The sequence below is a fragment of the Capronia coronata genome (genome assembly GCF_000585585.1).
Source record: "Capronia coronata CBS 617.96 chromosome Unknown acBCG-supercont1.2, whole genome shotgun sequence".
NCBI classification, from domain to species: Eukaryota; Fungi; Ascomycota; class Eurotiomycetes; order Chaetothyriales; family Herpotrichiellaceae; genus Capronia; species Capronia coronata.
The window spans coordinates 4,155,167-4,169,693 of record NW_006912894.1 but is presented as its reverse complement, the minus strand read 5'-3'; the positions used below and the strand labels follow the sequence as shown (position 1 = coordinate 4,169,693).

General features: G+C 53.6%; 4 protein-coding genes across 4 annotated transcripts; 3 read left to right on the top strand and 1 right to left on the bottom strand.

Moving 5' to 3' along the window:
* Positions 1 to 1,406: 1,406 nt before the first annotated feature.
* On the top strand, positions 1,407 to 5,197 carry A1O1_03176 (uncharacterized protein; the record flags this gene model as incomplete). The annotated part of the gene is made up of 2 exons (XM_007724082.1): positions 1,407 to 4,227; positions 4,269 to 5,197. 2 exons carry the CDS (start codon positions 1,407 to 1,409, stop codon positions 5,195 to 5,197), a joined length of 3,750 nt encoding a protein of 1,249 aa, XP_007722272.1.
* Positions 5,198 to 6,115: 918 nt separating this feature from the next.
* On the top strand, positions 6,116 to 9,343 carry A1O1_03175 (uncharacterized protein; the record flags this gene model as incomplete). Its single annotated transcript, XM_007724081.1, has 1 exon — positions 6,116 to 9,343. The coding sequence occupies one exon, from the start codon at positions 6,116 to 6,118 to the stop codon at positions 9,341 to 9,343; it is 3,228 nt and encodes a 1,075-aa protein (XP_007722271.1).
* Positions 9,344 to 10,036: 693 nt separating this feature from the next.
* Positions 10,037 to 11,602, bottom strand: A1O1_03174 (uncharacterized protein; the record flags this gene model as incomplete). The annotated part of the gene is made up of 1 exon (XM_007724080.1): positions 10,037 to 11,602. One exon carries the CDS (start codon positions 11,600 to 11,602, stop codon positions 10,037 to 10,039), a length of 1,566 nt encoding a protein of 521 aa, XP_007722270.1.
* Positions 11,603 to 12,482: 880 nt separating this feature from the next.
* Positions 12,483 to 14,413, top strand: A1O1_03173 (uncharacterized protein; the record flags this gene model as incomplete). The annotated part of the gene is made up of 3 exons (XM_007724079.1): positions 12,483 to 12,777; positions 12,830 to 12,951; positions 13,010 to 14,413. 3 exons carry the CDS (start codon positions 12,483 to 12,485, stop codon positions 14,411 to 14,413), a joined length of 1,821 nt encoding a protein of 606 aa, XP_007722269.1.
* Positions 14,414 to 14,527: the final 114 nt, after the last annotated feature.

Sequence of the window (14,527 nt, the reverse complement as noted above, 5' to 3'; positions counted from 1 at the left end):
ATCCGATATTTCAGACATATCAGGATAACCACCATGGCCTATCACTATAGTGTCTTACCTTACTGTGTTACTGTGTGTACTGCAGGAGCATTGTTGTGTTACCTGGTAGTTCAGATTGCAAGAGAGGTTCCACACCGAGCGACGCCGTCTCTGATCGAACATAATCTGCCCAGCTGCGAGTCCCAGCGGATTGGCCCACGACTGTCCATGTCAACGCGACCGGCTCTTGCAATCTACCTACCTACCGAACCTATCATCCTTCTGCGGGCCTGAGAGGAGACAAAGATATTGACAGGTGATGGACACCGGAGATACGTCTTTGCTCAGCTGCGGGGAGTAGATTCAAATTGGCTTTGAAGGAGTTTCCTTAGAGAACAGCATGTTCTGGATGTCAGCGCTAGTGTTCGAAGGGAGCCGGACACAGATATGGAGGGATTCAGGTCTGTCAAGATGCTCTGCTGGCTGGTCGGTTGAAGAGACATCTCGGAGTATCCGATTTGGTGATACGATAGTAAACCGACGGTCTGAAAGTAGCGTCGTCCACCCCCACACGCAAAAGGGACTGCTGAACCGTTAAACCGTTGAACCGTTGAAACTGTCAACTGCTCTCTTTTGATGGCTTACCGTAGCAGTTGTCCGTATACTAGTAGTATCTTGACAGCATCTTCAGTAGTAATACAGTGCCTTGGGTACGTAGTATAGTAACACGTAGTAACACACAATTAGTGTCCATCTCCACCACCTCCACCACCATCACCATCACAACCGCCACCACAAACATCGCCATCGCTCCCACTTGATGGCATGCGTTCTTGATTCCTGATTCCTGGCCTGTCATGCCGACTCTCCCATTTACATGAACCTCCAATCGCTTCCAGCACCACCACCATCACCACCACATCCTCCTCCCTACCAGTGCAGTGGTACAAACTACTACTTAACCTGACTGTCGCATCACACGTTCCTGCATAAGGCTGGCATCAATCCACCCGGCTCTCTTCTTATTTGAAAGCCTTCCATGCGTTTCCTACCTCGCCAGTCGCTGCAGCCTCTCTCAACAGGGTGATTCATCGTGGCTGGAGCTTGCTTCTTCCGACTCACTCAATTTTCGACGTCTACCTCTTTCGATCCCACTCTGACCGTTCGAGTTCTTCCCTGCGCTTGGGACCCTCATTCTTGGACGTCCGCAGCTCACTCGTTGCGCAAATGCCTAGTTGCTTGATCTTCACTCTACCCGGAGTCCGTGGAAGAGAAGAGAAGAGAAGAGAAGAGAAGAGACACAGTTATGCGCAGCGTGGGCGCCGTTGCAGCAATAATACAACGCATTGTAGATGCTGATAGTGAAGCAAGCCGAAAGCGAAGCAAGTCCCAACTTCACGCGGCGGGATCCCGTCAAGGAATAAACAATGAAGTCGGTTCAAAGGGACGAAACAGACAATGCCACGACCAGTGCTAGGTCAAGACCGCCTTACGTTCAACGCAGGTCAAGTCGGCAGGCTTCGTCGCAGGACAGACATGGTAAGGTATTCGCAGACGAAAATCACACCACGATCCGTGCAGTAACACCCGAATCTGGGGCATATCCCACGTTTCACGACGACCCTGTGGAAGCATCGCCCATTCGTTCGCCGGTACTGTCATCATCTCGTACCACGCATTCTCACCGAAGTCGTGAGGCGTCGGCGTCAGTATCGAATACTGACGAGGAGAGTACCGTTGAGAGAAGGAGGCGGAAGGCCCAAACAAGACCACTTGGTAAAGAAGACCTACCGCTGGACACTTCACCCAACTCGTTCATGTCCAAAACCCGGAAGCGCCTCGGGTCCATAACAACAGGACCTGCATTGGCGCAACGCGTTGACCAGCCTTACGAGTCTATCGGGTTTCCTTCGGTGGTGAACGGCCCTGAAATTTTGGCGCAGACCGTTCCTCGCAATTCCCCCGGAACTCCACGTCGGCCGTTCACTCCCGATCAGATGTTTCCTGGGAGTGCTGCTACTATCCGATCGCCCACTTTGTTGGACATTGATTCGGCCAAAATCCTGCATTTGATGAAGACCACCTGTGGACGCATGCACGGAATTCTCTTTTTCCGGCCTCTACATACCACGGCATGGGCTTCTGGGTATTGTGCCATCAATGTTGCGCCTGGAACACTTGTTTGCCAAACAAAAGGAGAAGTTACACAATCTAGAACATTGATAGCAGACTTGAGGGGCTGCACAGTCCGAACCCATTATGACCACGAATCCCACAGTACCTATCTGAGTGTCTTGGTTTCATCCTCCGGGACGGGCTATCAGCTTCGTCCACCGGTCCCAGAGACATTTGATTCCTGGCTTGCAGCCTTGCTTTGCTGGCAGCCACTGCGGCCGAAGGGGATACACAACAAAATGACGAAACCTCAACCTATTGGCATGACCGACCAAAAATCACCGTCTCAAAGGCGCGTGTCGGACGTCGCCAGCCCCAGGAGTACGGCCATCGTCAAAGTTGGAAAGATGCTATTATGGGACGGCCCCTTGCCGTCAGGCTCGCAGCTTGCGTTGTTCTCCAACGGTACCGGTCGTACAGCCTATGAAACGAATCCCCGCTGGCGCAAAGTGAGTTCTACCCTGCATGAGAATGGTACTCTACGGTTGTTTGGAGACATCGATCCCCGGGTGGTCTCTGTAACACACTTGTCCCAACTCTCTCGATGTGCCATTCAAAGGCTTGATGAAAGTGTGCTCCGGATGCCCCGTTGCATCGCCATATGTTCCCAGTACCGCGTGCATGCCGTGCCCGGAACAACTTCAAGGCCTCTGGTACTGTGCCTTGAAAGCAATGTTGCTCTGGAGGCCTGGTTCGTTCTTCTCCGCGCACTTACAGTGCCAGAGCTGTACGGTCCGGAACGACAGCTTTCTTATGATGTACCCACGCCCTCGGACAATGATGGTCGGCATCAGGGCAGGTCAACTCAAGGAATGTTCCGGATAGAACGTTCGTTGTCGGTGAAGATAACGGAAGCGAAATTTACTCAGCGCCCTGCTGCTCCAGAGGAGCCTCGCGACTCCCACAAATCCAAGAGCAAACCTACAGACGCAGGCGAGAGCAGAGATTACGTCTACGCCGAAGTGTTACTTGGCAAGGACTTACGTGCACGCACAACTACCAAATCGAACGTCGGTTCAGCCTTTTGGGCGGAAGAGTTCAACCTGGAAGATATTCCAGCCGCACTGTCCAAAATCACAATCGCATTGAAGCTTGAAAATCCTGCTGAGAAAGAATGGACTGCCATCTCGGAAAGCTTCAACGACATCTCTGCAGAGGCAGAATATCTGGCTGGCCTTGATGGACTGGAGATCTCCTCTCACGATCCGATCTTCGGCCGACTAGATATATCAATAGATGAGCTGGAACACAAGGCTACGCTTGAGAAATGGTGGCCTTTATTAGACAATAATGACCACTCGGTTGGTACATTGTTGGTACGAGTGGCACTTCAAGAGACCGTGGTTTTGATCGAAGAAGAATATAAAGAGCTCTCCGCCCTTCTGCAAAACTTCTCGAACGGCTTGACCACGCAGATTGCTCGTCTACTTGGACCAGATCTTCGCCACTTGTCTGACCTCCTGTTGGACGTTTTCCAATCCTGTGGCTCAGCTAATGAATGGATCAGTAACCTCATCGAGGAAGAAATTGACGGTATCAACAGAGATGGACCTCCGTCGCGGATGAGATTCAGTGGTCGTATACATTCTAACGACTCGTTCGAATCCGCCGAACAAAGAGAACTCCTCGTTCGAGACCTAACTCGATCGGCAACCATGGAGGCGAATCTCCTCTTTCGCGGCAACTCGCTGGTAACCAAGGCACTTGACGCTCACATGCGCCGTCTCGGCAAAGATTATCTGGAAGAAGTCCTCGGGGAGAAGCTTCGAATGATCCTGGAGCGCAATGCCGACTGCGAAGTCGATCCAAATAGGGTCGGCTCCCTTGAACAACTGGGCCAGAACTGGGCGAACCTGTTGTTCCTGACCAAAGCTATCTGGAAGTCGATAGCTGTCTCAGCATCCCGGTGCCCGATGGACTTGAGAGTGATATTCCGCCTCGTCAGGTCTTGTGCTGAGGACCGTTATGGGTCTTTCATTCGGACGGTCAAATATACCAGTGTGTCTGGCTTTCTCTTTCTGCGGTTCTTTTGTCCCGCAGTCCTGAACCCGAAGCTCTTTGGCCTGATACAAGGTACGCTCCCCCTCCGCTTGCTGATATTGTTCGCTAATGAGTGCCAGATCACCCGCCGGATCGGACCAAAAGGACATATACCCTGATTGCCAAGTCCCTGAATGTGCTTGCAAACACGGCACGGTTCGGGACCAAGGAGCCTTGGATGGAGCCGATGAACAAGTTTCTGGCCGCCTCCACGAACGAGTTCAAGAGTTTCATCGATGAGATCTGTGCTGTGAGCTCAACTCAGATTGCATCAGCAAATTTCGAGCCTCAGTTTGCTGCCCCCAACCAGATACGAAGCCGGCTTCCAGCTATGTCGCGAGAAGGATTGCCCAGTCTACCATTCCTTCTGGATCATGCAAAGTTACTCGCGCAGCTTGTTGACTTGTGGATCTCGCACGCTCCTGCAAATATTGACGCCGCAACCAACGATGAAGCTGTACATGCTTTCCATGCCACTTGTGCGAGGCTGAGTCAGGCGAGCAAAGAGTGTTTCAAGGCCGCAGAACAAGCCGAGCGGCCTGATGTGAAATCCGAATCCGCATGGCAGCAGGCGCTCACAGACCAGCAGAGGACCATGTCGCCGGACCCTTTCGACCCACCCCCTTTGAAAGTCCTTGCGGACAACGAAATAACAGCCTTGCCACAAATGGCGAGGTCCATGTTGGAAACGGAAAACCCGACCACAGAACTGTCACCAGGGGTCGGCGAGGTAGACAGTACACCTTCTAGTTCAGCATCAGCCGCCTGGGATAGACGCATTCCCTTCCCGCATCGGGCGGCAGATGCTCGAGCCTTGACCGACTCGACTAATTCATCGTCGGCCTCGATTGATCTGATCGAGGAAGGACGTTCACGACCTACGCTGAACAGTCGGGACGGTTCATCGAAGAACCGCCTGTTCGAGCTGATGAGCACTTCTTCACGCAGGAAAACCCGGACTGGAGACCGGCATTATGTGGAGGACGACTCCAATGAAGTTTGACGACGACCAGGAATGTTGATGAGTTTATGTTGTAATTACTGAGCATGTACACGAGCACAAGAACATTACGAATGACGTTGCGCCTCCTGATTTACTCTCAGTTTACCTACCGTTTCGATGAGGATGACATGATTTTCTCTTCAGGATGGCGAAAAACAACTCTACGATATCGTGCATACGAACCCCTGAGCGACTGTCTACCATCTCCTTTTGGTCATGAGGTCCTCCCGAGACTCATCCGCCTCTGCTTCCCGCGAGCATGCAGACACACCTCTCCCTTATCTAGCTCACTGTATTTGCATATCCCATCGCTCGATACAGAACCGGGCACCTGAGAACAACTCAAACGGTGCCGTCTCTCTTCCAAAGAGACTCGGTGAGTTATCCTGCGGTAGCTGGAGACTGGCGTTCTGCGGTGAAGTTTCTCAACATATCTTTTTCCCATGACTGGCAACTGAAATATATGCTGAGAGACTTATTTTCTCGCAAATGATTTAAGGGTCAAGTCACTCGGACAGTGGCCTTCTATCCTGATATCACAGAAATTTTCTCTTCATTCCATCCTGAGAACGACGGCTAATCTGCGACAGGGCCTGGCATAGGTCTTTGACCTCATTTGACTCTTGCTCGCCTTGATATTCTCTTTCGGACCAGGAACAACGTCTTGAGAGACCAGTCACTCCTCGGACTCTCATATCCTTCCAGTCCTTCCTCGAACCTCTCATGTCCTTCCGGTCCTTCCTAGTCACACCCGGCTCATTTCCCTCTTGCTATATGCTTTTGTCCTCGTGACAGTTGTCCTTGGACAGGCCCCTTATCCTTGGTATCTCTACCGCCGCCCGACTTGCCGCTCAACCCTTGATATTCACCTTGCCTCATTCCAGGTGACAGAATCGAGACAAAATTGTGCGACAAGAGATGCTGTCCGAAGATGGTAATCCTTGCTCAGCGCCCCTTTCGCCTGATCTAACAAAGACTGAACTCCTTGCAAGACTCACGGAACGGATTGAAATATGGGAGTCTCCCGAAGACCTGACAAGGCTGTATCCATCGACCGTGAGGTCCACGTTCCACGGTTTCGACTCATCGGAGGTGATTGCACTGAATGAGTTCCTTGCTCAAGACGACCATGGTCCAGGATACCCGCCTGAGCGCTTCAACGAGTATGAACTCGACGACTTTTGTGTCTATTGCGCGCCTACGCATCGACATCTACAAGGTCAATTCGATTATTTGAGCATCACCATGTCCGAACTCTCACCAAAGGAAAACTATTCGTCTGGCGCCGCCCAACCATATTGGCTTGTTAATGGCGTGCTCCGGTACAAAGGGATCACACGCCAGATTGTGGCCGCGGAAGTCGTCGCAGTTGAGATGGGCGAGCTTGAACACCTTGAAGCCCATTCGGCTGAGGATTCCATCTGGATAATGACTGTTGAAAGCCAGAAGAAGAACTACTGGTATCGCTTGAAGACGCCTTCGAACGCATACCTGTCCTATTGGACGACGTTTACATGGCTTGCGGACTTTGCCAAATTCTTCATCGACTATCTCTACATCTGTCGCGAGACCGGCACCGACGTCCACCTGTCGCATTTCCGATACCAGTTCTGGGTGTGGCTTCATGGTCTTCGTGGACACAAACTACAGAAGTGGCATGCTCAGTGTGCAAATCAGACCGACTTTCGCCAGCACGTCCTTTCACACGCTCTGTTTTTGTATCAACAGGCCTGTTCACTGGGTCAACAAGGTCCGCGCATGTCACACCCTATATGGGCCGAGATTGGCGCTGTTACTGGGACTCAAGTCTCCCAAGCAACGGCGAAGGCGAAGAAGACCCTTGTGACACGCAACGTCGCTGCTTCGTTTGCACGCTTTTTAGCCTGGCAGAAACATGACCTGCTTGAGATCACTCAGCTGTCTCTTCAGGCAGAAGCGTACCGTACCAGTAAGATGCAGCAGTGGGAGTTTCCCGTCAAGTTGCGTAACAACAACGACACATTCATCACCATGAGCAATGGCTCACAGGTCTCCAAAGCAGCTATGATCCTGGAAGAAGCTGGAGAGGAAAACCAGCCGGTTTTCGTTTCCAACCCCCAAGATCTGGTTGGACAAATCGTGGTTATGCGAACAATGGGCGATGCCTACGGACAATGGGAGTTCAGCTATGCCTGGGTCAAGAAGGCTACCAGCGAGCTGCTCAGAGTGATATGGTTGGCGCTCCCTGCCGACACAATATGCGGGTCACCGGGCGATCCAAAAGTGTTCTACCCCGTGGGCAACGAGCTGTTTTTCAGTGATCGCTGCAGTTGCGAGACAGTCTCTATCCAAGAAGTTGTGCGGATTGTCTCAGCCTCAGTGTGTGAACGCCGTCCTGCAGACAATGCTGAGTTATTCGTTCAATCACTTTACCGTGAAGAGGAGGAAACCATCACCACTTTGGCAGCATCGGAACTTATGTCTTGTCAATGTCTAACGCACGATCAGAACTGGACTGCAAATAGGCAGCAGCAGCACGTCCCTAAGGAACGTGGCGACAGACCCAGACTCCGCGGTCTGAGTCTCTTTAGCGGATGCGGTCTCTTTGACCATGCGTTCACCTCCAAAGGCAGCAGTGAAATCGTCTACGCGATTGAACACTGCGAAATCGCGACACGAAGCTACAAAGCCAACGACGTTCTCAACACCACTCACATGACAATTGGATCGGTGGAGGACGTGTTCGAAGATTTTGCCCTGGGACGACAGCCTATGCCTGACATCGACTTCATCATCGGTGGATTCCCTTGTCCCTACTACAGCTCGATGAACTGCTTCAGAGACTCCCAGAAGGGCCACAAAGATGGTTCCCTCCTGGCCAATATGCTCTCATGGATTGAACTCTTTCTGCCACCGTATGTGTTGATGGAGAATGTGCCCAACATGGACCGACTGCGGCCGAACGCATGTCGACAGGCAATATGCCATCTCGTGGCCCTGGGTTATCAAGTCCGCAAATCGATTCACACTGATGCCAGCTTAGGCGGGGCGTCCATTCGAGAGCGACTATTCATCGTGGCCGCTGCCCCGGGCGTCCTCCTCCCAGACGACCTGGTGGACACGCATGGTCCTGCCGGCTCAGGCCTTCGCAAGATCCGCACCGTGGCTGAAACAATCGGGGGCCTTGAAGCAATCACGAACGATAGCTGCATCAACGTCAAAGACACGAGCCACGTGCCTCTCCACCGTCTCGGCCTGGATTTCGCCCGACACGTCAGTTATCGCAGCCTTGTCCGCCAGATCCCGACCGAGCCCAAATGCATGTCCCTTGCCCAGACATACTACGACAAAGGTCTGCTTCCTCATCAACGCCGATTCTTCGAGCAGGGGCTCCACGCCGAGAAGCAGGCGCGGACCTCGAGGACTCTCAAGCGCGTCGATCCAGACACGCCGTTCCGCACTGTCTGCACGATCATCTCGCCTCTGGACGCCAGAGTTGGCGGACATATCATCCACCCGACTCAGCATCGCACTTTATCTCTGAAAGAAGGGGGGCGCAGGGCTATGGGAGTGCCCGATTCCTTTCTGCTCGCTGGGTCGGTGGAAGAACAGTACAAGCAGTGTGGCAATGCGGTTCCTTGGGCCATGGGGGCGGCGTGGGGCCGGAATTTCTCTCGTGCTTGGTTCGCGTCTCTGGATAGGAGATCGCCAGCACAGAATGAGGCTTTGCCAGTGGAAGTGATGAAGCCTGAGCAAAGTAACGAAGACGTGTCTTGCGATGTCGCGCCATCGGGGATGGAGAAAGGAGACGAGCATGTCGCTACGCAGAAGCAGAAGCACAACGAGACGGGAAGCGGTGTCCCAACGTCACTGGAATTACGGAATCATCATGATCTCGTTGGTTATCACGGTGGCAGCGACAACGACAGTGATTCTTCGGTGGAGATACTCGAGGTCAGACCGGTGAAAAGACCTTTCGTCCCATCAGTCATTGAGATAGAAGACGAGGTAGTCGCCATGCCAAACCAGACGCAGAAGCAAAGTGGTGTTTTGGAAGTACCTGACCATCATGACGACGAAGATGATGGCAGTGACAGCGACAATCACAGTGATGGTTCAATTGAAATCATCCACGTACGGCCGGCGAAGAGGCCCAGAGCATTTTGAGCCTCTCATACAACCGAGTTGCAGAATGGGCAGCGGGTCGAGCGCCACATGCCATACGCCATAGCCGTGGACCATGGATACAGGGAGGACCGTGAGCAGGTAGAGATGGCAGAGAGCAAAGGGCGTGGAGTAGAAACCGTGGAGGGAGAAAGTTTTTGCAGACGGAATTCCGTCTCTGGAGTCTTGCTTGCCTTCGCCAGAGTCTCGACAAGACAGTCGACAGACTCGTGCATACAGGTTCGTCGTTATTCTTTAGACATTCTTGCATGTTTTCCATGAATCTAGGTAGCTTAGACAGCAACCGGGATTGAAATTCAACAGGAACAATAGAATTACTAAAGACTACCTGAAGCATCTCCGTTCCATTCTCATTGCCTATTCAATAGGTAACCAGTGAACCAACGGTCGCAAGGCTGTCGAGAAAAGGGGGCAAGAAAGTTGAAGATGTGGTAGGTGATTCATATTGCACCTCAGGCAGAGGTGTATAGCAGTAACCCGGAGCCGGTCCCCGTTCTGTTTGTTATAGATTGTGATTGCTGGGCTATGAGATGCTCATGGTGAAGTGGAAAGTTCACTTCAATCCACTTCACTCCTCGTCGCCCTGGCCACCTGCCCGCCAAGGTGACGGCTGGATGTTTGTCTTTACAGATCCTGCTTCAATTATAGAGGCATTCCCCATGAAATGATCAGAATTCACCGCTGTCCCTCTTCAACCATCTCTTTCATCGTCAACCTCTTCGCCACTATACTCAACCAGTCCAGAACCCTAGGAAACCAAAATACCTGCTCATGCCTCTTCCACCAAGCAGCGCCTCTGCTTCCCCGAGGCACACCGTGGTTGCCCTCCCCCCTGCCCAGATCAGCCGCGCGTTCGTCCTCGATCTGTCGCAGAATACGGTACGTCTCTTCAGTGAGCTCGACGCCGCCGCGCTCCATCTCGGCAAGCAAGGCGTCGACTTGGCGCAAGGACGACCGCGTCATCCAGACCAGCGACAAAAGTGAATTATAGAACTGCGACCCGGCGCCCAGAACGTACGAGGTGTGTCCGAACGCCCGGATGCGTGGGAGCAGGTTGTGCGCCAGCGGCGAGGATGGGAAGTGATGGATGTACAGTCGGAGCGCGAGCAGTAGGGCCGCAGGATATACGTGGTGCAAGGCGGGGAGGCTCAAGGAAGCCTCTGTTGCCGATGATGATGAGGGTGAGGATGATGATGATGGTAACTCGTACCTAGGGACCACTGGGTCTGTGGCATTGCTAGTATGATGATGAGTGGCACCCGAGGCCCGCGCCGCCACCTCCATCAGCTCTGACGGATTGTCCGAGTGCGATCTCGTGAACGTGAACCTGGGCGGGTCGGTCGGTTGGTGTAGTCTCTCGCGCGCCGGCGGGGCTAGCTGGCTCGCCATGGAGAAGATCTGCGTCTCGCATACTTCCCACATGGCGATGTCGCCGCGCTTGGTGGTCGACGTTGCTGCGGTTTGGAGGGCGTTGGCGATCTGCGACATGCGGGTCCGTACCTCTTCTTGGATGGACGCGTCGTGGCTGGAAACGCGCAGTGATTGGGTTATTTCTTCTAACGATTGCTCGCCAGGTGGTAGATCGTCGGACATTGTGGATTGTGGGTTTGTTGTTGTTGTTGCTGCTGCTGGGGAAAGATGCTGTCGTTGTGGTCGGTCTGGTAGCTGCTGGTCCAGGTCTACCTGAGCTTCACTGTTTGAGAGAGTGGATGCCACGTTCGCTTGTGGTGCTGCAACATCGAGGCTGATGCCATTCTGGTCAGGGGTCCTTAATGGCTTGACAGCCTTCTGTACCGTCTCATCTCGTTCACCATGACGACTTCTCATAGAAGAAGAGAAGATGTTGAGGATGCTTTCAACGTCGGTGTCGACAGCGTCGATCATGGGAGATTGGTGCTTCACTCCCGATGGCTCGGCTTGTCGAGGCGTGAAGCGCAAGATTGTCTCGAACGCTCTGCGCTCACTGGCAGTGATGGTCGAGTTGACTCGGGTCCCGACCGTATTCGGAATAGAGGACGGCGCTTTAGGTGCTTTTGAGGACTCGGCGACCTGGCGTGCCTTTTCTTTGAGGAAGCCTCCATGTCCATGGCCAATGCCGGGGGCTTCGTGGTCAATCGAGGTTTCTGCTTGCGGTTGACTGGAAAAGAGTCTCCTTCTTCGGCTCGTGCAGGACACTCTTGGGTGACAGCGCAAAATGGTGCGCGTCTGGTACAGAAAGGACAGCTCAGAGTGAGCAGCCATACTTCCAGCAGACAGGACGCATCGAACTCTCATCAGACTGAGAGACCTGGTTGTCGAGGAATGTCCACATCGAGGACAAAAATGATGCCACGTGATCTGAAGGGAGCGCCCGGCACACTAGCCCATTGCAACCTAGCACTTTTGTTTAGCATCTTGGCGGGAGATCAGTAGTAGTGAAGAAGCAGAACTGCGTATGGCCCCTATTGTCATTAGGGGCTGTACTACGCCTAACGCAGAATCTGGCAGGCCTGCTATGGGGAGCTGACAGGCGCATTAGGCTAGCTGCAGCCCAAGGAGCCTCACGTCGGGCGCCAGCTGGCAGGTTAGTGACAGAGCCATTGGCCTGCATCTCACCAATCACCCCTAATAAGGATTCCTTCACTGCCCGCTGTTGCCTCCTTGTTTAACCGCAGCACTACTACTGCTACTCTGTACAGCACCTGCGCCCCACCATCTGGCCGCAATTGATAAACGACCGATATCGAGTCGCCCGGGATCCTCACCCAACGAACCCTGCCACACCCGACTTCATATCTGTTGACGCTGTATCTCGAGGTGTCTCATAGCGAACACCACTCGCACCTCGTCGTCCGAGTTTCTGAATCGCTCCGAAATCCACATCCTCGGCGCATCGCCTACAGAACACGTGGGGAAGCCTGCCTCACTCCCTTACTCCCTTATTGAGTCGGCGCGCGCTCGAAGTGCCGCATGACTCTGTCATACTAGTTCCCGCATACCAACTCATCCAGAGTGGCCTGGCCTCGTGGACAAAGGCGCTGGACCAGTCGACACACCTCCTGACAATCCGCCAGCCTGCTGCCGAAGCCTCCTATCTACATCGAACGCGTTCTCTCTTCCGCATTCCTCCTCCCCCCACGTCATGAGCAGTGGCCCTCCTCGACCGACCGCGAACACTTCTGCGACCTGGCAGGACCATGAACAATATCCCAGCATGAACCGTGGACAGTTGAACAGCACCTCTTCTTCTCAGGGACCAGTACCCATGATGCAGGGACATAACCGACCGCGCAATGGCCTGGGCGCCAATGGGGATAAGGCAGTGCCTGTCCCAGGAACAACACCCTTTGGAAATGGCGTGGATCGACGAGGCAGTCTAGGATCCGGTCCGGCGCTGTTCGACATGGCGCGGAGTCCTCCCAATGCTTCGAACAAGAGTAAGTCTGATAAGACCCTTTGACCGAAGACCATATACTGAGTGACGGCCAGACACCAAGCATGTGCCGTGTAAATTCTTCCGGCAAGGCGCTTGCCAGGCAGGCAATGCCTGTCCCTTTTCACATTCTCTCGACCCGATGACCCAACAGGCACCGTGTAAATACTTCATGAAGGTACCGTTGGCCCCTCTGTGACTCCTCGCCGTGGCCAAGCCTTGTTGACTCTGGCTAGGGAAACTGCAAGTTCGGAGCCAAATGTGCCCTGGCGCATTATCTCCCAGACGGACGACGGGTCAATCGAGCTGATTTGGACGTCGGGATGGCCATGTCAGGCCGCAATTTCAACTATTCGAGTCGAGCGGAACAACCGGCGTTCCCCAACCCAGATTCCTCCTTGGGCGATCCTCTGGTCAATCAACAGCCCTATGGTCCTGACTATTTCCCAAATCAATCCTTTCCTCTCATAGATCCGGACGAGCCAGATGCATACCCAGACCGGTACAACCAATACCAAAACCATTCTGCTCTCGACTCCGGACTCAACTCGCCCCCGACCTCACAATTCGGCTCACCTCCTAACGACTACCAGTACCCCAAATCCCCGGTTGATAATCTGCGAACTGCTCTCAACGCACCGCTACCGCAGTCTTTCGATGCTAACGGCATGTCACGCATAGCCAAATATGGCCCGCTTGGTCAATCTGTCCCCGATAAATTCGGAATGCGGTCTCCTACCTCTTCTTCTTCTCTTTCCAGACAGCTGGGAAGTCCCCCTGACTCCATTGTGAACGTCCGAAACGCCAACCTCGGCTCGAACCTAAGAAACGCCTCTCCTCTTGGGCTTTCACCCCAAAATGCTGAGGAGTCTATCGGTCAGCGGATAATGCACTCCCAGAGACCCATCAAAGTAAGAGGTCTTTCGGCTAGTGTGCCGCGCTCGAACCTACTTTATGAATGGGAAGAAGGCTTGGGAGCTGAAACAGACCTTCTACCCAACAGCCTGCACGACGAAGTTTTGACCCCGCAGGAGAAGATGCGGCGCATGTCGAGGCCAGACCAGGATCTAGGTTCTAGAGAGCATGGTAGTGGACTGGCCATACCGAGCGGAACATCCAGTAAAGTCGGCTCTCCGCCAGCCGGAAGTCCGTCCCGGTTCAGTGCGCTATGGGCCGAGCAACGGGAGAAAAAGGCGGCAGAAAACGTCGGGCCGGTCAGTATAGGTCATGTGGGCTCGCCTCTCCGTGGATCGTGGATGCCGAACGGAGGAACAGGGCCAAGTGTGCAGGTTTCTGGCATCTCCCAGGCCATGGCGCGGATGCAGCTGAATCGAGCCGATTCTGGCGAATCCAACGGAACAAGGCCGCAGGTCAGTGGTTTGAGGCATTCATCTGCGCCCATTGCTCGTTTCGATCGTGGCATCTCCAGTCCAGGCTTCAGCTCCAAGAAGATTGACGAGGAGGTCGAAGGTGTCTTCTTCCCGATGGACGGCGATGACAGGACTCCCAATTGGACAGCCCAAGCACAAGCGCTACCGCCGCTACGTGAAGACCCGAATGGAGACACCCCCGGCAGCAAGGTCGAGACCATGGCTACCACGCAGAACGGCGTCGAATCAATGTGGGCATTTCGCGCATGATGTACAGCACGGATTGCATGCGTCTACACGAATCACAGGGAATGACGAGACACGACCGAAATCAAATGTACAGCCTTTTTCTATATCCCCCGGCCCGGTCTTTGAGAGGCTGCG